At 43.5% G+C, this 24,904-nt stretch overlaps 1 protein-coding gene and 1 pseudogene across 1 annotated transcript in view; both read right to left on the bottom strand.

Moving 5' to 3' along the window:
* Window positions 1-2,440: 2,440 nt before the first annotated feature.
* The window catches only part of LCT (lactase), a 40,968-nt gene continuing 18,504 nt past the window's right edge, over window positions 2,441-24,904 (bottom strand). Inside the window, exons 7-17 of the mRNA XM_016145411.2 lie at window positions 22,059-22,704; window positions 18,374-19,924; window positions 17,432-17,700; window positions 13,844-14,134; window positions 11,849-12,047; window positions 10,352-10,554; window positions 8,481-8,590; window positions 6,033-6,167; window positions 4,438-4,661; window positions 3,479-3,706; window positions 2,441-2,838 (exon numbers count right to left, since the gene is read on the bottom strand). Of these exons, the coding sequence (XP_016000897.2) occupies window positions 2,618-2,838; window positions 3,479-3,706; window positions 4,438-4,661; window positions 6,033-6,167; window positions 8,481-8,590; window positions 10,352-10,554; window positions 11,849-12,047; window positions 13,844-14,134; window positions 17,432-17,700; window positions 18,374-19,924; window positions 22,059-22,704 (4,077 nt within the window). The 3' untranslated portion in view covers window positions 2,441-2,617. The remainder of the gene's footprint in view (window positions 2,839-3,478; window positions 3,707-4,437; window positions 4,662-6,032; window positions 6,168-8,480; window positions 8,591-10,351; window positions 10,555-11,848; window positions 12,048-13,843; window positions 14,135-17,431; window positions 17,701-18,373; window positions 19,925-22,058; window positions 22,705-24,904) is intronic.
* On the bottom strand, window positions 14,268-14,386 carry LOC118614363 (annotated as a pseudogene).

Raw genomic sequence — 24,904 nt, 5'->3', positions numbered from 1 at the left:
TCTGCATCTATTGCTATCATGATTTTTATTATTCATTTTGTTTAAGTGGTGTATCATGTTAATCGATTTGCAGATATTGAACCAACCAATCTCGGGAATGAATTCCATTTGATAATGCATATAATCTTTTTAATGTATTGCTGAATTTGGTTTGCTAATATCTTGTTAGGATTTTTGCATCTATGGTCTATAATTTTTTTGGAGTGTCTTTGATTTTGGTATCAGGGTAATACTGGCCATGTAAAATGAGTTTGGGAGCCTTCCCTCCTCTTCAGTTTTTTAGAATTGTTTGAGGATAGGTGTTAATTCTTCGAGTGCTTGGTGTAATTTGCCTCTGAAGTCATCTGGTCCAGGACTTTTGTTCGTTCAGTTTTTTAATTACTGATTCGATTTCGTTAGTAGCTTTCGGTCTATTTAGATTTTTTGTTTCTTCCTGATTCAGCTCTCTAGAACATTGTATGTTTATAGGAATCATCTGTTTCTTCCAGGCTGTCCAATTTGTTGGCATATAATGGTTTTTAGTATTTTTTTTTACAATCCTTTGTATCTCTGTGGTGACAGTTGTTACTTCTCGTTTATTTCCGATTTTGCTTGTTTAGACTCTCTCTCTCTCCCTCTCTCTCTCTCTTTTTTTCTTTTTTTCTTTTTTTTGGGGGGGGATGAGCGTGGCCAAAGGTTTATCTTTTTAAAGAACCAGCTCTTGGTTTCATTGATCTATTCTATTGTTTTTTAGATTCTATTTCATTTACTTCCATTCTGATTGTTATTATGTCCTTCCTTTTACTCAGTTTGTTCTGTGTTCTTTTTCTCCTCCTTTTAGGTGTAAGTTTAGAGTGTTTATTTCAGATTTTTCTTGTTTTTTGAGGCAGGCCTGTATTGCTATGGATTTCCCTTTGATAACTGCTTTGACTGTGTCTTAGATTGTGGAGCCATTGTGTTTTCATTTTCATTTGTCTCAAGGTATCTTTTGATTTCTTCCTTGATCTCTTTGTTAACCTACTTATTGTTTGGTGCATGTTATTTAGCCTCCACGTGTTTGTGTTTTTTCAGTTTTCTTTTTACTACTGTGACTGGAGAAGATGCTTGATATGATTTCATTCTTAAATTTATTGAGGACTGTTTTGTGGCCTAACATGTGGTTTATCCTGGAAAATGTTCTAGGTGTACTTGAAAAGAACATATATTCTGCTTCTTTGGGGTGAAATGTTCTAAAAATATTAAATCCATCTGTTCTAATGTATCATTTAAAGCCACTGTTTCCTTTTTTTTTTTTCTGATTTATTTATCCATCAATGTCAATGGGATATTAAAGTCCCCTACTATTATATTAGTATCTATCTTTTCCTTTATGTCTGTCAATATTTGCTTTATATATTTAAGTGTTCCTATGTTGTGTTTAGATGTTTACAAGAGTTATATCATCTTTTTGGATTGATCCTTTCGTCATTATGAAATGCTGTTCCTTGTCTCTTGTTACAGCCTTTGTTTTAAAGTCTATTTTGTATATATATTGCTACCCCATCTTTTTTTCCATTTCCATCTACATGAAATCTTTTTCCTTCCCTTTACTTTCCTTCCCTTTACTTTTTTGCTTATTGTGTGTGTCTTTCGATCCTATGTAGGTTCTTTGTAGGAAGCATATGTAAGGTCTTTTTTCCCCCCTTTTATCCATACAGTACATTATATCTTTTGATTGGAGCATTTAGTTGATTTATGTTTATAGCAGTTACTGATAGGTATGTAGTTGTCATTTTATTGTTTTCTGATTATTTTCTAGTTCTTTGTTCCTTATTTTCTTACTCTTGGTTTGTATGTTGATGATTTTCTACAATTTTGTGTTCGGAATCCTTTTTTTACATTTTTATCTCTGAGTTTCGGTTTATGGTTACCATGTGCTTCATATATACAAAGCTCTGTTTATAACAGTATTTTAAGTTGACGGTCACTTAAGTCTCAGTGCATTTTAAAATCACAATTTTTACTCACCACCTTGTTCTTTGTATGTATATGTATAGTCCTTAACTTACTATAATTACGCATGATCTTCCTACCTTTGATTTTTAACCTTGTACTAGTTTTATAGTTGGTTGGTCCACTGCTTTTACTAAGTGTTTACCTTTGTCAGTGAGATTTTTTTTTTCTTTTTTTCTTACTCATATTTTTGATCTTCTTAAAGAAGTCTAACATTTTTTACAATACTAGTTTGCAGTGTTAGCTTTTTCTTGTCTGGGATACTCTCTCTCCTTTGATGCTAAATTATAGCCTTATTGGGTAGTATGGTCTTGGTTGTAGGTCTTTTCATTACTTTGAATATTTTATGCCAATCTCTGCTAGCCTGCAAAATTTCTGTTGAGAAAGTATCTGCACATTTCCACAAGAGCCCCTTGCAGAGTTTACTAATGCGCAGATGAATTCCTGATACTGGGGAAAGATGCAGATATTTCTTTTAATCAGGGACTTGAAATCCTTCAAGATTAAAGTAGCCTCTAACAGTGCAGAAGGCCTTCAGGAAGAAGTCAGGCATGGGTAGGATGTAAGATCCTAAGTTTCGTGGGCAGCAAAGGTATACAGAGAGACAAGGCTTGTTTCACAAAACTGGAGAAGGTGGTAACATGACTTAGAATGAAGAAATAGGGCTTAATTCCTGTTGGCCTGCTTGTGTTTTCCCTTGCTTGGAGTGTTTACAGTACTTGTATGACAGTAATGCCACACCACAGACTCCAGAAAGCACAAGAGAAAAGAGTATATACAAAGCTGCCTGGGCTTGTGTTGAACTTAGTGTTAGTCCGAGGAACTGAACTTTCTCGTCTCTCACAGGGCTGATGGTAGGTCCAGCATCTAGGAGAGGACAACAAAAGGAGGCTTACACACTAGCACAGATGTAGTTATTGGATTAATGTTAACCTGTCTTAAGCCCAAGCTAGATGGAGAAGTTATACAGGTACCCAGAGTGAGTGCATTGCTGAGGTGCACGTCCCTTTTACTGAGTTATGAGCCTCTGAATGAAGTTAAGTAGTACTACTTTTTAAACATCTTTATCAGCATTTAGAGTATAATCTAAACTGGATAGCTGTCTCATACATTTGTAATTTATACTTTTTCAGTCATTCAGCAAATATTGGACACCTTATGTTATGCCAGGCACTGTGTTTACAGACATTATCTTTGATCCTTGCATCAACCCAGAACACTTGCCTAATTTCTTGCCTAAGTTCACACACCAAGTTAGTGGTTGGGCTGAGACAAGACTCTAGACCTGCTATTCCCAGACCATGGCCTAGTTTCTACATGTAACATTAACCTTAAGTCAGTTCCTTTGTTCCATCCTAAGAACATTGAAGAAAATAAATATTGGTTGAATGAATGAAGGGGATGGAGAGGCAGAGAAGAGGGTGATAAACTAGAAGAAAATAGACTGAAAAAGGACCCTTGCACACTTAACCCCCCAGCTTCAGTCTCTCCCAGAGCCAAACCTCACCTTCTGACTGGAGACAGGGGTGTGGCCCTGTGGCAGGGTCAGGGAAGCCGTTGCACTTGGTGATAGAGGCATACAACTTGGCTGATGCTTTGGGAATCCTTTGGAGAGAAGGGTCAGTGTAGTTCACAAAATACAGACCAAATCTCTCTGCAAAGCCTGTAGCCCACTCAAAGTTGTCTGTCAAACACCAAACCGTGTATCCTCGAAGATCCACTTTATCCTGAACAGCTGTCCAAACACAGAGAGGACTTGCATGAGATTCCCTTGTCTCATAAAACAAGCTTTCCACCAGGCCTCTTGAGGCTGTGCTTGCTCACAGCTTTTCCACAGTCACCACTTGCAGGTCAGGGTGAGCTTTTTTTTTTTTTTTAGCTCTTTGAGAAAGCTGCCCATTTTTTGCAGACTATTTGTTAGAGGGGTCCTTTGGATTGAGCTGCAGAGCCATCAGTATTTTTTAAAAAGGCTCAACCCTGAATGAGAGTCAGGAACATGGGTAAACTAGTGTTCTTTATGAAAATAAGTGGCCTTTGGAAAAGATTTTAGCTGGAATAGGATTTTCTAATTGTTTTCACAGCTGCATTGTTCACTCTCTTACTCAGTTTTACTGTTTCCCTGTCATAGTCCCACCCCAAGTCCGACTGAGCTGAGAATATCAAGCTTTTGCTTGGGGAACAAAAGACCCTACAGACAACTCCCATGCCTCCTGGCACTTGCCCAAACCGCCCTCAGGCGCTGCTGTTCAGGGACAGGAACTCGGGACTAGCTGTGTCAGGCAACTGGGTTTGCCTGCCAAGCTTAAATCTAGGAAGTAAAAAAACTCAAGAGTGCAGCTCCCCAAAAAGGCTTAAACCCAGCAAGAGCAAGGAACCTCATCTTTCTCATTATGGGGGTTCGTGGATGTAGTACTACTCTAACTGCAGATGTTGGTACATGTGGGGTAAGGGATGGGCCTGTCATACCTTTGAGTGCCTCATTGATGTAACTCTGGAGGTAGTAGATTCTTGCAGTGTCATTGAGGTCTGTTTCTCCCCGTAGGGACAGTCCATTCTCTGTTACATAAATTGGAGGATTGTTGTACTCCTCCTTTAACCAGTTCAGGATCCTCCTGAAGCCAAAAGGTGCCATCTTCAGCCATGAGGAGCCAGAGTCTGGCCAAGAGGGATCTGCGAGGAAGGCAACTCCCCTACCAGACCAAACATAAGATTAGGTCCTGTAAATTCCTAGAGGCCCTTTGCAGTTAAGACAAAACAGGATTTATACTGAGAAAAGCCTTAGGTTTTATCTAGACTTGAGAGTCATAACTAAACCTAGAATGGTCAAATTGCCTCAGATTCTCTTTTCATAAGTTCTAGTTGCCCTATTCAATGCTCGTGTAACTTAAGCTCTCTCTTGTAGTTTTCCACCTATACAGTAGAAGGGTCTTGCTCATGGACCTACCCCTCCGTGAGCTCTCTGTTAACACCACATGCCATGGTAGATGCAAAAGGGCCCTAGGTTTCTCTAGCCAGTCTCCTATGTGAGTGCTGTGTCTTCAGAGAATGGGCTCTCCTGCGTCGCCCACCTCGTATGATGATGGAACAATAGGCTGGGACTCGCTTAAAGTGCCAAGACCCTGCCTTTCTAGTTATGGACGAGTTGGGGGCAACAGGTTGTGCCAAAGGAGCACCTGCTGGGGGAGGCACAGAAGCTCGAATATCATCGAATCATACGTTTTAAGTTAAGACCGGTTATTTAGATATCTCTTACATTCAAATTCCTCCAAAAAAGAAAAGATTTAATTGTATTTATCTGGATTTATCTCGCTCAGCTGAACTGAATGGTGTATTTCATAAGCTTTAGGTCATTGAGTAGACAGTCCCAGGACCAGTGAGGCAGCAAGAGTTGAGTGGGTGACTGGAGACCAGCGGAGTCTTCTCAGCTCCCCCTTGTTAAGCCTGACTTTTGGTGGTTTCAGGATGTAGTCAGGGTGTAGGTGTTGTTTTCAAAGAAAGGACCTGGACAGATTCACACTACTGAGGTAGAAAGAAACAATTATGTACTTATGTATAAATATATACTATGTAAACTATGTAAGTATATATATGAGAGGTAGTTTACCTCTTCACACAGAACACTTATGAAAGGACACATAAAAGAACTTCCTATTCTTGCTGCTTCTGCCACAAACATCTATTATTCATATAATCCAGAATAGTGTGTTTATCCCGACAATGAGAAAAAGAAGCCTTCTTATTTTAACTGAAATACATGATAAGTGAAACAAATTTGACAAAAACAAGGGAAGAAAAAGATTTTTCTTGAAAACATTATTTTAAAACTCCAAGCATGTCTGTCCAAATGGGAAGCATCTTGGAAATCCTCGCCTGTATTGCTGCCAGACTGATAGGTGTTGGATTAGGTATCTCAGGAGATGGGGCTCATCTTATAACCCCAGGATGTGTGACATCAGGAGGTGGTTTTCTGAGGCCATGAAGGCCTCTAAGTAAAGAGTGAGCCAATGAGCAACTTAATTTTTCCTAAGATTGTTCTGGGCAGGCCCCATTGGCCATCTTACCTGTCTGCATCAAAGGAGGAGATCGAAGGGTCATAGTCGAGGTTGTAGGCCAGGACAGTGGTATAGTGATTGAACCCTAAAAAGTCATAGGTTCCATTGATCCTCTTCTTCTCACTCTCTGTAAACTCTGGGAGCCTGTGTGGAAGGAGCCATTAAGAGCATGGGACTTCTGGAAGAGTCATGCTTTGGGAAGATGTCCTGGCACAGGTCCGGGGAGTGCTTTAAACTGCCTGGTGGTGACTAGGGGGCAGATGGCCAGGGGTCGCTGCTGAAAGTGCCCAAGGCTCTTCCCACCAGACCTTAAACCTCACTTCCGCCTGTTGTTTTGAGACCCTCACTCTTCCTGTTGGCAAAATGAAACCTCCCTTCAGGGCCACACACACGTGGGCACATACAACTTTTTTGTTTGTTTGTTTTCTTCAACAATTAACAGGCAACTTCTGATACCATCTATGATAGATTTTGACATCAAAAACGTCTGAGGTATACACCTTGAGACTCATCCTTTGTAAGGTTGGCTATCTTTTACAATTTGTATTTCCATAATCTGCCTTTTACAAATCACCCATTTTATTGTGGTTTGTTTAGGCTTGCCTCTTCAAAGTCTATCCTTATCAGTAGGAGAAATATTTTTACAAATTAAATTTAATGAACTTTAGAGATTTGAACTTCTCTACTCACATGATTTTGCTATGCTCTTTTTAAATAAAATATTTAGAGAACATTTTTCATGTACCGTAAGTGAGACTTCCCTGTAAAATTTGATTAACAAACACTTGCATGCAGCACTTTCAGGTTCACTTCTGATAGGGAGACCCTGGCGCTGCTAGTTTAGGGTTGCCTGGAGATTGCCCTGTTTAGCCATTGAACACCTTCATCTTGACCTTTCTGCTACCATTAACGGGGGTATCAAAACCTTCCCTTTCTGGGGTTTCTGAAGCTCACTGGGAGAACACCAAAACCCAGTCCCCTCATACCCCTCTTCTACTCAGGAGCCAGCAATGGCTCCTTGGGGCCTATGGCATCAAGGCTGAGCCCCTCTGCCTGGCCTCCGGGCCATCTATGATGTGGCCTTGGCCACCCCCTTCCCTCCCCCCCACTGTTGCCATGCTGTCCTATATTGTCTCCTCCCACCCTCCACCCCCGTCAGCTGCACATGCCCCACTCATTCCTCTGGGCTAATGCTCACATCCTGCCCCTTGAATGGAACACCGTCTGCTCTCCCAAACACTATCATTGTCAAAGCCCAGCTCAGCTGACATCCTGCCTTGTGAAGTCTCCTGGGTCTACCCAGCCTGCCCTGATCTCATCTTGAGGTTTCTTGACATGAAGAAATTGGGGAATAGAACTCCCTGGAGTGATGTGGATTAGTCTTCCCAGCTGATGTGTCAGCAACTTGGGGAGCCAGACAGGGAAGCTTCTTACATGGACCCCCCAGGCTGGGCCCTGATCTGACCTTGGCACAAAGTAGGAACTTAGCAAAGTTGTGTTGATAGACTGGAGCGCTCACTTGCTTGTTGGAGACCAGAGTTGGCTGATGAAGCCTTTTAGGCACAGCCTGCTCAACAGGACCTGCCCTAACCAGGCCAAGATGGGTGTTGTAAGGCTGGGGACTGGATTATTTAATCCCCGTAGCTGGGCTATCTGGAAGAGTTTGAAAGACTCAAAGGCTATGCTAGGAATTCATGCTTTTTGAGCTATGGTATATAAGCTTCCTTGGAGCTTGTGGGTATATTCCCATAAGACCAGGGCACTCTGTCTTCTTCCATACACCACACCTGTAATCCCAGCGGGGTGCCTCAAACTAAGGGTGGGCCCTAGAATCATACAGCCTGGTTTCATATCCCAGCTCCATTTAATAGCTGGATGATCATGCTCTAATCTTTGTGCCTCAACTTTCAATAGGAATAAAAGTACCAATAGAAGATACATAATTGTCAACTGTTGATGTTGCTATTACTTCCTTGACGGGAAGAGGGATAGACCAGGAAGTATGACTGCTTTGTGCAAACCACCGCCACCTACTGGCCAAATGACGAAAAGCACATGCCTGGCCATCTCCCATTTGCTGTTAAATTCACTCATAAGGCAGTGGAATAGGAAAGAATGAGCTGGGGAATTTGTCCTTGGAGTGAGGTTGTGGATTGATAAGAAGTGGGTGTCCTTGAGATAGATTTCCTGGCTGTTCTGAAGAATAAAAACAATAGCAACTGCCTTTTGTTAAGCACACAGCAATGCCAGGTCCTGGGCTAAGAGCTTCGCATATACAATCATGCTTAATCCTGGGAAGCAAGGAAGCTCAGAGATACAATAATGTTTCACACACACCTCTCTGACCCCAACGGCCATGCTCTCACCACTGTGCTGCCCACCTAGGAACCTGTTTGGCATCGCAGACCAAATTTCCCCCTGACTCTCTTGGCTGAGTGTGTGGCCACCCGGACCTACCGAGACTTGCTGAGGCCTGCAGCCAAGCTCCTGTCACGGATCCGTGTCTTCATCACCTCGCTGTAATCTCCATTCTTGAAAATAGGGTGGGCAAACCAGCCTCCCATAAACTGCAGGTGGGGTTTGGGGAACAGTCAGGCTTACAATGATCAGGTGGGCCCACCAGGAGACTCCCTGCTCGGTAATCACTAACCTTGGGCCACCCCGCCCCCCACACGCCACATTCTCTCATTCCCCAATCTTAAACTCTCGTTTCCCCTGTAGCTGTCTGCATGCTGCACCTTGAGTGCCCAAGGTCTGTTCACTGCATCTGATTTGCTTAGCTGCAGTCTCGCTGAAGCCAGCATGAGGAGAGATGAACCAAATCAAGTACTGGCCTAGGACTCAGTCAACAGCGCCCGTAGCAGGGCCCTGTGGAAGAGGGAGACAAGACTACAAGCCTCTAGCTGCAGTTCCCCCTGTTAACCATGGAGCAGGTCCTTCCCCATCATCTTGCCTAAGGATCACCCAGAACTTTCCAGTGAGGGCTGAGCTGCAAGGCTGTTCCCATGGCCCAGGCAAAGGATGATATTTTGGGGCCTTGGATTTGCAGCCCTAAAGTGCAAATGCTTTTATTTTCTTGAATGAGGTCTAGGCCACCCAAATGCTGTGATGCTGGGGTCCTGAGAGGCTTCTGTCTTCACTTCCTCCTCTTACCTGCTAGCTGATGCCCAAAGTGTGGGGTGAGGGAAGCCTTCCATTCTTGGTCAGAAATGAGGCTTGAAACACATACTCTGATAAAAGAGGCTTCCATGTGTTCTGAGGTAACATATCAAACCCCTCTACAGAAGCTGATTTTACTAAAGGATGTGCATGCCATAGTCCTGGGCTGCAGTTTCACAGGCCACCAGCAAGTGACTGAATCTAATGAGAGTGCAGCCTAACATTTCCTGAAGTTTGGGGTTTTGATTTCAGGAAACATATTATTCCTCTAATTCAATGTGTTCTGTGAGTCTGAAATGGAGGACGTATTCGTTTTCTTTCAAAACTTTTCCCTCAGCTGGCTAGCAAACAAGAAAATTAGGCTTTTATTTGCAGTTATTAATTTGACCACCTTTTCCAGTTTTTTTGTGAAGAATTTGGCAAACCAAGGCCATTGGTGTCCCCTCAGAAGGCCACAGTCTGCAGGCCCCTCCACAAAACCAAAGTGGGGAGCAATCTGGAGAGATCCTTGCTTTCTTTCCTGATGCTCAAACATGTTTGAAGGCACCCTCTCTCCCCTTCAGAGACATTCACAGGAGCCAGGGAGAAACTACCACGATGAGGGCCATTCTCTCTCTCCTCCTGTCAGGGCCCAGACTAAAAAATCCGTAACTAAAAGATGCATGTCCTTATGTTAAACTCATGGAATTGGTAAATTAGAGGCACTAATGAGTTTCACAGAATCTGAAGTTTCCAATTAAAAGAATTCTTGGGCTGAGGAAATGAGATTAGAGGGTGACACCTAGAGGTGAAGTGTGACATTGCAGCCCAGCTTTATTAGCTAACAGTCAAACCAGAGATTGAAGAGATGGAATTTCTGTTAGCTTCAAGCCAGTGTTACACCCAGTAAGAACTACACGTACAAGTAATTATTTAAGACTTAAAAGAACTCAACCACAAAGAACTTTCTTCGCAACAAATCTATGAAGTAGGTAGATGATTTCCATTCCGCAGGTGAGAAAACTAAGGTTCAAAAAGTTAGGTGATTTTCTCAGGTTCACAAACTCAGATAATAGCAAAAGAGAACCTAGATCCTAAATCCTTGTTTTGCAATCTAATTCTATTTCTATTAGATCATAACAGGAGGGGAAAACAAGCAAAAGTAAAAACTTCCCAGAGGGAAAACAGACCTGAACATATCTCCTGGCTGCCTCCACATCCTCCTGGTTGGAAGGGTTTCTGGGCTCAGCCCAATCGCTACTGATGGTGATGGAAATCGTGCCACCTTGACTGGCGTGGTACACATCATTGTACAGATGCCAGGCCTCAGCATGGGCCTTTATTAGGTTGTGGCCTGCAATGTATGGGCCAGTGCCAGGCCTGGAGGAGATTCCTGGAAACATACACATGGATGGGAATGAAAAATGAATGTGGCCAAGAGTGTCGCTCTGCCTATCAATGCCCACTATGTGGGAAGAAGAATGAAGATTTTGGTGTTATGAAGAATGGAATTTAAATCCTGGCTCCAGTAAGAATACTAGCAAGTTGTATAACTTTGGGCAAACAATTCAGCCTTTCAGTTTCTTCCCTTGCAAAATGAGCAATTAAGAGTTCTTGTCAGAAGGAAATGAAATGGTACATGGAAACACTGATCAGCACTAATTTGCAAAGAGAAGGCACTTGATAAATGTTGGTTTCTGTACCCCTCCCCCAAGGAGGGGCTCACATGGCTCAGGCAAAGTACCCAGAAGAGTGTGTACCCCAGGAGCTGACATCCTGCAATCTCTGGGAACCCACTGTGAAAGTTATATTGGAGAATATAACTGGTGGAAGCAGCTGACAGAGATTCCTTGTGAGCAAACGTTAGGAAGCCACCTCTCAGATGTGGAAGGAATGGTAAACCAAAATGCCAAAGACCAATGGGAGATACATCTGGTATTCCTTCCAAGCAGATTGCCCAGTAGCTCTTTCTAGCTTTAATGGGTCGTGAGGAATGTGAACACAATTTTACTCTTAAGCTCAGAACTAGAGAAAAGAAAAATTGGGTAGTTCAGAAGGGGCAAGGACAGGATACAATCCCTTAATCAAATCTTTTAAGGAAATACGTGTTTTGAACGAAAAGATTTTGTATCTTAGAAAAGAGGTAAATTGTACATAATGTATTTGCATATCACCCCAGCAGGGCCCAGGACACGTCTCCATAATCAAGGACACTAACACGTCTGCAGCAGAACTTATGAATGTTTACACTCAGTGGGATCAAGACTGTTGGTTTAAGTCAGACTGAGCTCAGGTCAGCCAAATCAATTATCCAAACTTTGGGATTTTGTAGTTGCAAAAAAACAGACCATGACCTGTACGGCCTGATGAACAGTCCTTTCCCTCATCAATAGGTCCACACCCCTGATCTCAGGGAGCTTCCCATCCGATGCAGGTCAGAGGCACAGAGCAAAGAAATGAAGCCATTTGAAGGCACTGACGTGTGAAGTTCAAGTTCATGAAGCAAAAGTGGTGTCAGAGAGGAGACAGTGCTGCCTGTCAGACAACCTCGAGCAAGAGGCAGGGACTCTGAGGCGATGCCTTAGGGTTTCCTGGGCCTCCCCCTCCAGTGCCACCTGGATCTCATGTGTTACAGGTGATAAGAATGCCACACTCTAAAGAGCTGACAAACGGCCTGGGACCTTTACCTGGAGCTGCTGTCCCATAGCCATAGCCTTTGTAAGCAATCACAAAGGGCTCGTTCAGCGTGATCCAAAACTTCACCTTGTCCCCCAGCCTCCGGAAGAGCACATCTGCATATTCTTTAAACCGCTGTATAGTGGTCTCATTCTCCCAGCCTCCAACATCCTGGAGTGCCTGGGGCAGGTCCCAGTGGTAAATGGTCACCTGTGAAAAAGCAAGGTCAGCAGTTCCATCAACCTACTTTTCATGGGAAGCCATTGATGTTATATCTGCACCAGCATAAATGTTTGCTGCTAAAGCTGAGAATTAGGAGGGAAAAAAAAGACTCAAAGTTTCTTTGGTGGCAGGGGGAGGCCAGCAGTATTGAAGTGTGAGAAATTCACACATCTAGATCAGAGAAGTCTGGGTTTGAGTCCCAGCTCTGCACCTGCCACTCTGGGCCCAGGCACTAAGACTTCCACATCCTGGAATCATTGTAGGCTTAATCTCATGACATCCTGACAGCTTTTCAGTGTCAGCTGTGGTTGGGGTCAAGCATCAGAACCTGCCTGAATAGACTGAGAGTCTGAGACTCTGAGGGTCCCAGGAGAATGGAGCCATTTTACTTGTAAAGCGCCACCCCCAAGGATATCATCTAATGTGTCTGGAGTGTCTTCCTGTGGAGCTGGGAACCCTTTGCTGGGGAGGAGCCTCTCTGGCTATGCTTACATGGTGCCTTTCTCGGCCTTGGCCTTGCCCCTCGATGATACATCCATCTTGGCTAAGCAGTGGTCTCCACTGTCCTCAGTCTGCACTGGGCCGTTAACCATTGTTGGCCCAGGCCCAAGTCCTTCCCTCTGCCTGAAATGCCCTTCTCTCCCCCTGCCCACACCTCCCTAAAGTTTCCTGGCCACAGCACTTTTCCTCTCTGCAGCGTCTCCGCCCTCACGGGCTACAGAATCCTTTGGCTCTGAGCTGTGTGCTCTCTGATGTTTTTCTGAATTGTATGTAATGGATCTTATTGTCCACCCAGATCATGGGATCCTGCAGGACAGCCACTCGGCCACCTTCTCCCCATCACGCCAAGCACTCACCACAGTGAACTCCATGGCTGGCTTGTTCCTGCAGTGTTATCAGTGTGAGAAGTCGATAGCACTTTCTGTCCAGACAAAGGTAGCGTGGGAGGAAGGGGCTGCAGTGTGAGGATTATGGTGTGGCTGCCGTGCATAACCTGCAGCCACCGCAGCAGAGGAAACACATCGCTTTATGGACCCGGCGCCCTCCAGCGCTTTGTAAGTGGCCCAGGGGAAAAGGAAAAGTGTTCTTAGCCTCTCAAGTAAAGGTTAAAATTTTGGTGATAGCAAAGTAAGCCCACAAATGAGCTTCTGTGTTATTCATAATGACTCATAGCTTAAAAATACACATATGTTTGCCCTAGCAATTCGGCTTCTAGGAGCATATCTTACAGATAAACTTCCACCCATACAAATTGCTGTATGTCCACAGTTACTCGCTGTCATATTGGTTATAATGGCAAAAGAGCAGAGACCTCCCAGGGAAGAGTGCCCATCAACAAGGAAGCGATTAGAGCAGTAAGGTATAAGCAATTCCACACGACAACAACAATGAAAAGAATAAATGAGGAGAATTCACAGATATGGAAATATCTGTAAGAAATATTGTTAAATAAAGGCAAGTACCAAACTACACGTATGTGTCTTATCATTATGAAAAAAAAGAGGGGAAAACGGATATACATACACATAGACACATCTTCTGACTTCCATACACAAAAGGAGGACATGAGAACCTGGCAAACTTGGTGGCTTGTTAGGAAGAGAACTGGATGACTGGGGGTCAGGGATGGAAGAAAAATCTATACTGCAGACTCTCAGGCTTTTTAAATTCTTCGCCATGTGAATTTGTTGACAATTCAAAAACTAAACTTGAAAACAGTGAACATGCTCCCTGGTCCATCTGGATCCCCGCTGTGGACAGGCCTGGCCGGGACCCAGCCTCACCTGGGGCTTGATGTTGACGGCCAGCAGCGCGTCAATGAGCTGCACGTAGTAGTCCAGGCCCTTTTCACTGATGTACTTGGTGGTTCCATCAGGGAGAATGCGAGACCAAGAGATGGAAAAGCGATAGTGGGACACGCCCAGGTTCTTCAGGGCGACCACATCCTCGGCATACTTGTGATAACTGTCACAGGCCACGTCTCCAATGTCATCATTTTCAACCTTCAGTGGTGTGTGAGTATATGTGTCCCAAATACTGAGTCCTTTGCCATCGGCTCTCCATGCACCTTCAATCTTAAAACGATAAGACATGGTCTAATTAAGTCATGTAGTCAAGCCCTCACAGGTTCCTTTCTTTCAACAGGAGAGTCCCAGGTCACAATATAAATCTGTGTCTTACAATCCCTTATTATTTTTTTATTTTTTATGCCCACGGCACCTAGCCTTCCTAGGTGGTCTCCCATCCAAGTACTTACCAGGCCCGGCCCTGCTTAGCTTCTGAGATCAGATGGGATCGGGCTTGTTCAGGGTGGCATGGCTGTAGACTCCCACAGCTTTCTGTATTCACTTTCTGTACATAGCGGCACTGTCACACCACATCATGCAATTATGTGCTTGCTGACTGGCTTCCCACAAGACTGGAAGGTCCTGGCTTTGTGTCCTTCCTTCATCTTTATGTTCCAGAGGTTAACACAGCAGTGTCTGGTGTATGGTGGGCATTCACTAGAAGTTTGAACGGACAATGCCATATGCCCAGCCCCAATCATGGCCCAACAAATCCCAGTGATGCCAAGTGTGCAGGCAGAATTTCTAACGTGTCACTGTTCCTGTATTTCCTTTTCATCCTCCCACCTGTCTTAAGGGCAAATAGATTATAAGCCACTGGGAAGACAACTGTCTACAGGCTTAGGTAGTCTGACAGGTACAATCTCTGTAATTCACTTTAACACGCTTCAGCATATATGGTGTGATATGTGACTGGATGCTAAGGTAGTGCGGGCATTCTAACTGAGAATGCGTGTCCAGGCTTGGCCTGCACAGTTCCTCTGAGAGTGGCAGGGCCCAGGGCCAGCAGCAACACACCCCGTGTGGGCTATCCGGGCGGAGAGATGGTCTCAGTGGTTGGGAGATTAGTTAATGCAGGGGGATTGAGCAAATAAGTGCTTATGTCGAGGATACTAGGAGCTGGGTTTCTTACCACTGGAGAAAGCAGTACAAATACGGAAAATGGGAAAGCTAGCATCAACCCTGCGGAGTTGGACTGGAGTTGGAGGTGTCAGTGTAAACTGATTTTTAATATACATAGGAGCTGTGGGCAGATGTAGAAGCATATATAAGTGCATGTACATAGGTACGTGTGTGTACACATATATACTTCCTAAGTTAGTCCACTTAGAGGGCCTAGAAGTAATGATACCCCAGTAGCGGTGAGCATACCTTGCACCCAGATATTGATTTCTCAACACCCTTATCCAAAAAAAGGAACAAGGGCTTATTAGAGAAATGACTGATTACAGGGCTGGGGCAGGAAAGGTACAGGATGAGACAGGAACACCTTGTTGTATAAGAAAGAATTAGAGGAGTGCTCGAAGAATAATGGGCTGTGTCAAAGGGACACAGGATCCAGCTGAAAGGGACTCTACCTGGCAAAATGTGGAACAATTTGAGCATCTAAATACATAAAGATAGCAAAAGTATAACATACTGAATAAAATAGGACTCCATAAGACCATACTGATGATATATATCAATATGTCTTTATATTTAAATAAAATATAAATAAATAAGTAGGAGAAAAGACAAAGCTTGATCTATCTTTCTGTTGAATGCTACATAATAAATGTAAAGGAACGATAAAATTAGAAAATCACCATTTGTCAACTATCATAGTAACAACTGATTTAGGCAAAAATTATCAACAGTTGCTAAAACTAGTGGGTGAAATTAAATGAGGAACAGGATATTTATATAATCTCCAAGTAACTCCTCACAAAATACTTATTTAATTACTTATAAATACAAAATTCTTATTAATTTCATGGTAGAGAAACATGGTTGACACCTTGTTCAGTTGATAATTTTATATATATATATATACACACACACACACATACACACAAACATACATAATATATATATAATTTTATATATATACACACACACACTATATATATATATATATGTATAGTGTATGTGTGTATGTATGTATATATATACACACAGAGAGAAAATCAGAGAGAAAATAAGACAAAAGGTAAAATGTTAACAATTGAGAAATATGGGGAAAGGGTATATGGAAGTCCTCTGTATTATTTTTGCACATTTTCTCTATGTTTAAAAAGGTTTCCAAATAAGAGATTTTTAAAAGAACAGTCAGATGGCATCTGATCAGGAAGCCCACACTATAGACACTTCTCATCCATTCTCAATTTGTACCCCATACTTTGCTAATTAGAATATTTAATGTCACAAATGGTGAGAATTGTGCCTGCTAACTGCCATAATAAGTAGAAATGAGCACTCACTGATGCCGATTTAATCATTCAAGACGTGGGTTGGCTAAAATGTTTTCAAGACTCCCTGCCCTTGCACGGAAAGGGTTAAAGAATGCAGCGAGGCCTACAGCTTGTGCCCTAGAGTAAATTCCTACACCTTCCTGTGTCCAGCTGTGGTTCTCACTCAGTGGCTATTTGTGCCTTGAGGAGACATTTACCAATGTCTGGAGATATTTTTGGTTGTTACAACTGGGAGAGAAGTCTACTGGCATCTATCTAGTGGGTAGAGGCCAGGGATGCTGCTAAATATCTAACCATGCAGAGGACACCACCCACAACTAAGAATTATCCATCCAAAATGTCTATCGGGCCAGGCTAGATATGGTAGAATTTAGTGAGGTTTCATTATAACCTGGTAGTAGCTAACACTCAACTACCTCACGAATGTTTTCGGCAGCTATCGTTGTCTAGAAAAAAACCCAAGGGCTGAACACACCCGGAGTCAGGTCGGCTCACATCACTGACCCTGCCCAGGTTCCACACTGAGCATGCAGAGCCCCCACTCCTGGATCAAAGAAGATAAATGGAGGCAGAAGATATAAATGCCTGGGCAAGTCACTCTGCTTTTTATTTTTCTGTGAAAAATCCTCATATTTTCCTGTATGAGCAAGCTTTATTTGGCATGAATAAGGTAACAGTATGATGTTGTTAGCACATCAGAAAAAAAATCCAGGTGCATGTCATAATCATTTTGAGCAACTTGCCTACTTGGAGATTAGGTGAGAAATAAAGGCACCTGGCAGAGAATCCTCATATTTGCATGTCTGTGCCTGAGTGTTCCTATCCAGGCTCCACCTGCTCCATCTTCCTAACACCCTTTCAGCACAGCCCTCGTAGTTGTGCTGGTCTGCCTGTATTTGGGGATGTGAAGGAGCTGGGAAGAGGACCTCCCAGATTCCTCCCACGGTATCCCACACTTCTCTCCCACAGTCTATGGAAACGCCCTGCTTATACTCGCCCTCCTCAGCACCAAGCCTAGAGCCTGGCACATAGTAGGTGTGCAATAGACAATGTTAAACTGCCTTGAACTCCTCACCTGATATGCAGCGGAAGCCGCACTCCAGATGAAGCCCTCAGGAAACCGACCATAGAAAAACTCGTCTTCCCTGGGCAGCGGCATGCCGTTGTTAGTGATGACCTCTGTGTAGTAGCTGGCAGAGGCTCTTGCTGTACGAGGCCTGTTCACATTATTGAAGTCAACATGATACAGTCCAGACTTGACTGTGTAACCATGCAGCCACTCAAAGTTGTCCATCAGAGACCGTGCAGTGTACCCTCGAAGGTCTACCCCGTCAAGCCTGTAGGCTGGGAACATTCCAAAGTGAGCAGAGGAAAGCTTAACCCCAGAGGCTGGAGGCCCCAAGAAGCCCAGCCAAGCACTGGCTCCTCAACTCAAGACAGAGGTCCTACACCATTCAACCTGTACACACAAGTAATGTAGCTCTGACAGACAGATCGGCTCGTGTGTCTTTGTTTTTTGCCAGCACTGATGCCCCCATAGCAAGTATTAATGACTCATCTTTGTAAAATCAAATTACTTGGGGAAGTAAAAGGATGTGTCTTCAATTCAAGAATCTCAGCCCACTTTAGAAATTAAACACAGAAGTGTGAATTAGAGACGTGTCTTGCTCTGGGGTGTATGGAATCCAACGGCAATGTCAGCCGAAAGTTACGGTTTTGTTCTCTGTGGTTTTCCTAGCACTTAGAATAGAACTTGTCACACAGTAGTTGCTCAAGAATAAAATGAAGGGTCCTATGGAGATATTCTTGTGGGATCTGTATGTGTGTACTTTTGGGGGGTGACTTTAGCTTTTTTCAGATTCCCAAAGGGATCTGTAACCCCAGAAAGGGAATGAATTATGGAGCTAGACATGAGAGAGAGAGATTGATGGGTCGTAATCGATATTGCCAGACCATTTCAGGCACATGACAGATGGATGTTGGAAGATTTTGTAAGGGGGTGTGAACCCTTACCTACCTTTCAAAGCTTCATTGATGTAGGTTTTGTGGTAAAATATCCTATCGGTGTCTTCCACCGTCGGATTTGTCAGTCCCACTCCATTCTCAGTGATGTAAATGGGGATGTCGCCATACTCTTCTTTGACCCAGTTGAGAAGTCTTCGCATTCCCCAGGGCGCAGCCCCGTTAATTTCTGTGGAAGGCCATGAAGGGTCCTCTTTCTCACTCAACTCCTGGTCGTCTTGGTAGGAGGGTGGGTTTAATCTGGGTGTTATATGCCACACAATTTTGGAGGAGTAGGTGTTGAGGCAAAACATGTCAGCCGTAGCCCTGATGTACTTCTTCTCCTCCTCAGTGAAACTTGGCAGGCGGGAGGTGGCTAAGCGTTGCAGTTCACTCCTGTTCCCCACTTTCCACTTCATGGCATCAGGATAGTCTCCGTTTCGGAAAATGGGATGGGCGAACCAGCCCAGTGAGAACTGCAGCATTCGGTCAGCTGCCTCCACTTCCCTTGGGACCGTTGGTGACTTGGGCTCTGCCCAGGATGCACTGAGGCTCAAAGAGATGACCCCCTTCTGATCTTGCCTGTATCTCTCATCGTAGGTGTGATAGACTCTGGCATGAGCTTTGATGACTGCATGGCCGATCCTGTAAGGCGCCCAGCCTGAATCGTTCACATTTGGGGGAAAATCTCCTGAGCCATAACCCAACCATGCCTGGTATGTGGGCTCGTTAAAGGTCATCCAGAACTTGACTCTGTCACCAAAGGTCTGGAAACAAAAGTCTGCATAGCTGTTAAACAACTCAATCAAGAAAGGATTCTCCCAGCCTCCAATATCTTGAAGGGCCTGGGGCAGGTCCCAGTGGAACAGTGTCACCATGGGAGAGATGTTGCTTGCCACTAAGCCATCGATCAGCCTGTTGTAATAATCAACACCATGTCTGTTGATAGAACTGTTTCTTCCAGTTGGGAAAATCCGAGACCAGGACAGAGAGAAGTGATAAGCCTTCACTTTCAAAGCTCGTAGCATACTCAGATCGGCATCCAATTGATTATAGCTGTCACAGGCTATGTCTCCAGTGGCATTGTCTTTCACATTGTTTCCTGCTGTGTGGGTAAAGTTATCCCAGATGCTAGGGCCTTTGCCATCAGCATCCCAAGCTCCTTCGATCTGATAGGCTGATGAAGAAACACCCCATAGAAAGTCATCCCGGAACGTGCCATGGTAGAACAAATCTCTTTCAAACTTGGGTTGGTTAGAGAACTTTTCCCAAATTACTTTAGCCTGAGAGGGCACCTCCGAAGGAAAAGTGAAGGCTCTACTTTTAGGGGGGAAGTTTGCTGTTCTGAGCGGTGGCAGTCTTTTTACTGCTTTGGTGAGGAAGCTGTTCTTTTCAATGATTCTGGTGAAAAAATAGGCAGATTTCCTGGGAGTCCTTGGTTTGCTGCTGTCATTGAAGTTGACATGATGCAGCCCAAACCTCTGGCTGTAACCAGAGGGTCCTTCAAAGCCATCGATAAGGGAACGAGCAATGTAAGATCGAACATCCACTGAGTCCTCCTTGACAGCTTTAGAGAAAAACAAAAACATTATTTGAAGTCTCTGTTATTGATGTTGATATTGCCTATTAAAGGTTTCTTTTTGACATGAAAGTTTTGGGGGTGATGAGTTATTCCAAAAACGTTAACCCTTTTTCTTCCTCAGAAGGAATAAAAAGAAAATCCACAAGATCCCCACAAAATATCAGGCCACATCTGTCACAATAAATCTCAATCCAAAGGAACATCTCTGTTTTAAAATGAATAATGGAGAGAACATGCCCAATCTGCAAGTATCGGGACTGCTTGGTTTTATAAAGAATACATTAATCGTTTAATCTTAAAAAATGTCCTTTTGTTTTTCCTTGTTTGTGTTTAGCAATATTGACATAAAATGATCATGCATTCCATGTTTAAATAAAAAGAAAAGAAAGAAAGCCTATAGAAATGTATTCCCTGATACAGTGAGTTCAACGGTGGTCGCCAAAAAGGTAGGCTCAAGCCTTCATGCCTGGTGCCAGAGAAGGTAATCTTACTTGGGAAAAGGATCTTTGCAAATGTAATTAAGGAGGTCAAGATGAGATCATCCTGGATTAACCAAATAGGCCCTAACTCCAATGACAAGCATCCTTATAAGAGATATAGAGAAGAAGGCCACGTGAAGATGGAGGCAGAGATTGGAGTGATGCAGCTACAAACCAAGGAATGCCTGGAGCCACCAGAAGCTGGAAGAGGCAAGGAAGGATTCTCCCCTGGAGCCTTTGGAGGGAGAGCACACCTACTGACATCTTGATTTCAGACATTTGGGCTCCGGAACTGTGAGAAAATAAAGACGGTCTAGCAAGTCAGCCAAGAACCAGGGCCGAGGTAAGGCAATGGCTGTGGGCTCCAACTGGGAGCCAGCGAAATATTAAGCCTTGTTTTTATCAGATCATATAGGCTCTCAAGCCACATTCATTGTATACGAAGTAGGATAAGTTGCTCATTTATTCAATTAATAACCCAGCAAGCACCTACTTTGTCTCTGGGCTGTGCCAGCCTCCGGGAACACAAAGGTGAGTAACAGTGAGTGAATAGAGTGAAGAGCTAGGCCAGAGATAGAAAGACCTATGGTTCTACTCTCTGGAGGTTTGGGCACAGTATCTAATACCTCAGAGCATCAGTTTTTACAGTTGTCCTACAAGCATAATGTCTGCTCCTATTTATTACGTAAGGTTGTTTCTAGGATCACCTGAGGTAATGTCTGAAACTGATTCCAAGATTATAAAGATTATAGAATTGGAACATTGCTTAATGCTGAGAAGAGTACAAGTGAAGAATAAGGGTGAGTGTCTCACTTCCCCTCAGTGGGATGTGTGTCTCTTTTTCACTGTGGTGCCCAGGACAAGTATCAGTTAACAACTCTTGCTCTTTGAATTTAGACAAGGCCCTGAAATCTTTCTTTTCGTCATAGCCCTCTATGATGACAACTAGCCACTATCAACCAATTCGTGCCGACATATGAGATGAAGCCTGTTTTCCATTCCTTTTTACTTGGAATAAAAAATACATGAAACAGTATGTTAGGTAAGAATGAGACTGTAGATATGGATTAATTAGATCAAAGTGAATGATACAGAATGTAGATTTTATAGCCAATTAAAGGAGATGACGATCAGTGCACCTGGAGCAATGAAGAAAGATTTAATGGGTTGGAGCCCCATCTCATGTGGCCTCGTGTCATCCTGCAATGCCTTTATCACCCCATAATGTGACTTTCTGTCTGTGTTCCTCTGAGGGCCATGAGTCCCCTATGGGAAAAGATAATGTTTATTCAAGACTGTACCCCTACTGTCTTACACAATGTCTGGCATGTAACAGGTAGTCAATAAATATTTGTTAAATAAGTGCTTTAAAAGATGATGAGGCTTGATGATTAGACAGGATTTGGTTGGGCAGAATGTAGAAGGGAGGCATTCTAGGGTGTAAGAATACAGGAGCAAAGACTCGAGGCCTTTGAGGGTGACGGTTAGGAGGCTGTTGTGAGGGACTCACACTATTAGTACCAATACTACTTTTTGGCTTTATTTCCTTGGGAGACTGACTTTGTCCCCTAAAACAAAACTCTGAAGACTTGAAGAGGTACTGCCCACCTTCTGATCACCAACATATCCACCATTCTTACCTTTGAGCACTTCATTGATGTATTGAGTGAAGTAGTCTACTCTCAAGGAATCATCAAAGAGATTTTCATTTTCCCCAATGGGCATGCCATTCCCAGCCAGGTAGATTGGAACTTTTCCTTTTGCGTATTCCAAGGATACAAACCGCAACAGTCTCCTCAAACCCCAGGGCACCACGCGAATCCAGGGTGAGGAAGTCTGGGGCCATGCAGGGTCCACATGCTGTGTGAAGCCTCCGATGGTATCATAGCTGGGGATGCAGGTGTCCTGTTGAGCGTTGCTGATGAGGCGGGACGTATAATGGGACAGACCCAGAAAATCAGCAGAGCCTTTCAGAAGCTGCTTCTCTGCCTCTGTGAACTCAGGGAGCTGGGCCACAGGACTGGGACACTGTCTGTTTATCCGTTGGATCTGGGCCCTCAAGGTAGCCGGGTAGTCTCCATCCACAAAAATGGGATGTGCAAACCAGCCCAGCATGAAGTGCAAGAAGCGTTCAGTGGCTCTCAGATCCTCGGGCCTCTCTGGGGATAAGGGCTCGGCCCAGTCTGAGTTCAGCACAATGCCCACACGCCCCTGCTGCTGTGGGCGATGGTGGCTGTTGTAGTGGTGCCAAGCTCTGGCGTGAGCCTTGAGGACCAGGTGAGCCACCTTGTGAAGAAGAAAGAAGGAAATACGGTGCTTAATAACAACAGCAGCAACGTCAACAACAGCACTAATAAACCAGCAGCGAGTCAGTGACAACATCAACAAGATAACACCAATGTCGATAATATCAGCGAGCTAATAACAACAGTGGCACTGAAAATGTCAACATCAATAACATCGACACTAATGCCAACAATGTCATTAGATCAAGTTCACACAAATGTCAACAAGTCAACAATATGGACAATGCTGACATCGACATCAACACCAGTGCCCATGATACCAACAATGGATAACAACGTCGACCAGTCAACACCACCATGAACATGTCAATAGTGACAGCTATCAACAACCATACTAACAATGACAACTGTTAGTGAGTTCTCCCATGTAATTCTCACAACAACCTTACGTGGCAAGTACAATTGTTATTACCACCACACAGACGTGGAAAATAAGATTCCAGAAAGAGCAGAAGGCAGGCAATCTGACTCCAGGCCTGTATTGTCACCCACAGTGCTATTCCGTCTCTGTTCTCAGTAACTGCTTATTGCCTAATTTGTCAACAACTAATTGGAGGTGGGAGAGGTCTTTTTAGTTCACACACAAAGGAGGGGACAATTCTTTCTAGCTTACCAGTTGCCTTTTCTATTTAACAAAATTGAGGCAGAAACACTATGACCAGGAATCTCTTCGTAGACTTAACTGATGGTCTTACAAAAGTTAACAGCTTATCTTGATGGAGCACCATGGAAAAACGGGCAAAAGCCGGGTATCTGGAGTACAACAAGTCTAGATTTGAATCTTGACCATGTCACTAACTTGCTCAGGAAACTCAACGGTCTTCTCTCTCAATTTCTGCTTTCTAGTCTGCAAGAAGCAGGTAATTATAGATCCATACAGGAGGATTAAATGAGATAGTACCTATAAAACACCAAGCAGAAACTTGGCATGCAGAAGCGAACTTGCTACTGCTCAGCTCCCTTTCCTTTTTATCCTTTGAGGGTGATGACATTTACTTTTGAAGCATTTCATATCAAAATTACCCTAGGAAGTAAAATACTTCACTGCTTCTCATGTGCCAAGTGTTAGTCCTTAAATGGGTCCTAAACTCCGACAGTAAGCTGTAATCCTTTCCAAAATGCAGGAATGCGTCCCTTCTAAACTAGCGAGTGTCAGGCAGGATGCTCAGCGGATATCAGACAATCATCAGAAACAATCATTATGATGGCGCAATAACATGGGAAAGTGTTAACGACGTGCCAAGTGTGATGGTGATGTGTCGATGCCAAGTGTGATGGTGATGTGTCGATGCGGGCTCATTGATCGTAACAAGTGTGCCACATTGGTGATGTTGACAATAGGAGAGGCTAGGGAGTACAGGATATATGAGAAATCTTTGTATCTACCATTCAAGTTTGCAGTGAACCCTAAACTACTCTTAAAAAATAAAGTCTATTTTTTAAAAAAAGGCATTAAACTAAGTGCTCAATATGATTATAGTAGGAATGGAAGAAAGCCAAGACTGGAAGGAAATATTGGTAAGACTTATGAGAGAAATCTTTTCTTTGAAATTTGTCCTTAATGGTGTTATAATGTTTTAACTAATAAGTAAAAACACAAATTGAAGGAGATAAGCGAGGCGGACTCTCTCATTGAAGCCTCTGTAGAAAATCTCAGCAGCCACAGCCGTAGGGATAAGAATCCTGAGGAGAGGAGGTGTGGATGACTTTTACAACGAGGAGACAAACAGAGAGGTTCAAGCCTGTCAGGAGTGTCGTCTGCTCTCCCTCAGTGCAGTCACTTGCTGAGGGCAGAATGGAAACCTTGACTTAAGCGCTATAATTTTTGTCATTTCATCCAATCATTTATTCATTGTATTCCAGCTCACTGTAATTGGGGACATTTTGAATTGTTCTCCAATTTTCTTAAGTGTGTTAGTATCATCTCCCCTCAAAGGTTTTCACATTTCCAGGGCTTGGGCCATGCGTCTGCCTTAACACCTAGCATGGGGCACAGTAAATACTCATTTTTGGAACAGGACCCTAAGTGTGACAGGGGAAAGCCAGACTAACATACCTAATCTGAAAAATGTTGCTGGGGAAAGCTGGTGGGTTTTCTGGGAGATTTTGAAGGCAAAAGAAAATGATGGAAGGAAGCCATATTAAGACATTTAAAATTTTGTCTCCAGTATATACATTCC

This window comes from Rousettus aegyptiacus, unplaced genomic scaffold, assembly GCF_014176215.1.
Source record: "Rousettus aegyptiacus isolate mRouAeg1 unplaced genomic scaffold, mRouAeg1.p scaffold_m13_p_2, whole genome shotgun sequence".
Taxonomy (NCBI): Eukaryota; Metazoa; Chordata; class Mammalia; order Chiroptera; family Pteropodidae; genus Rousettus; species Rousettus aegyptiacus.
Note: the sequence above shows the minus strand (reverse complement) of the source record. Positions and strands in the feature narration are given on the sequence as shown.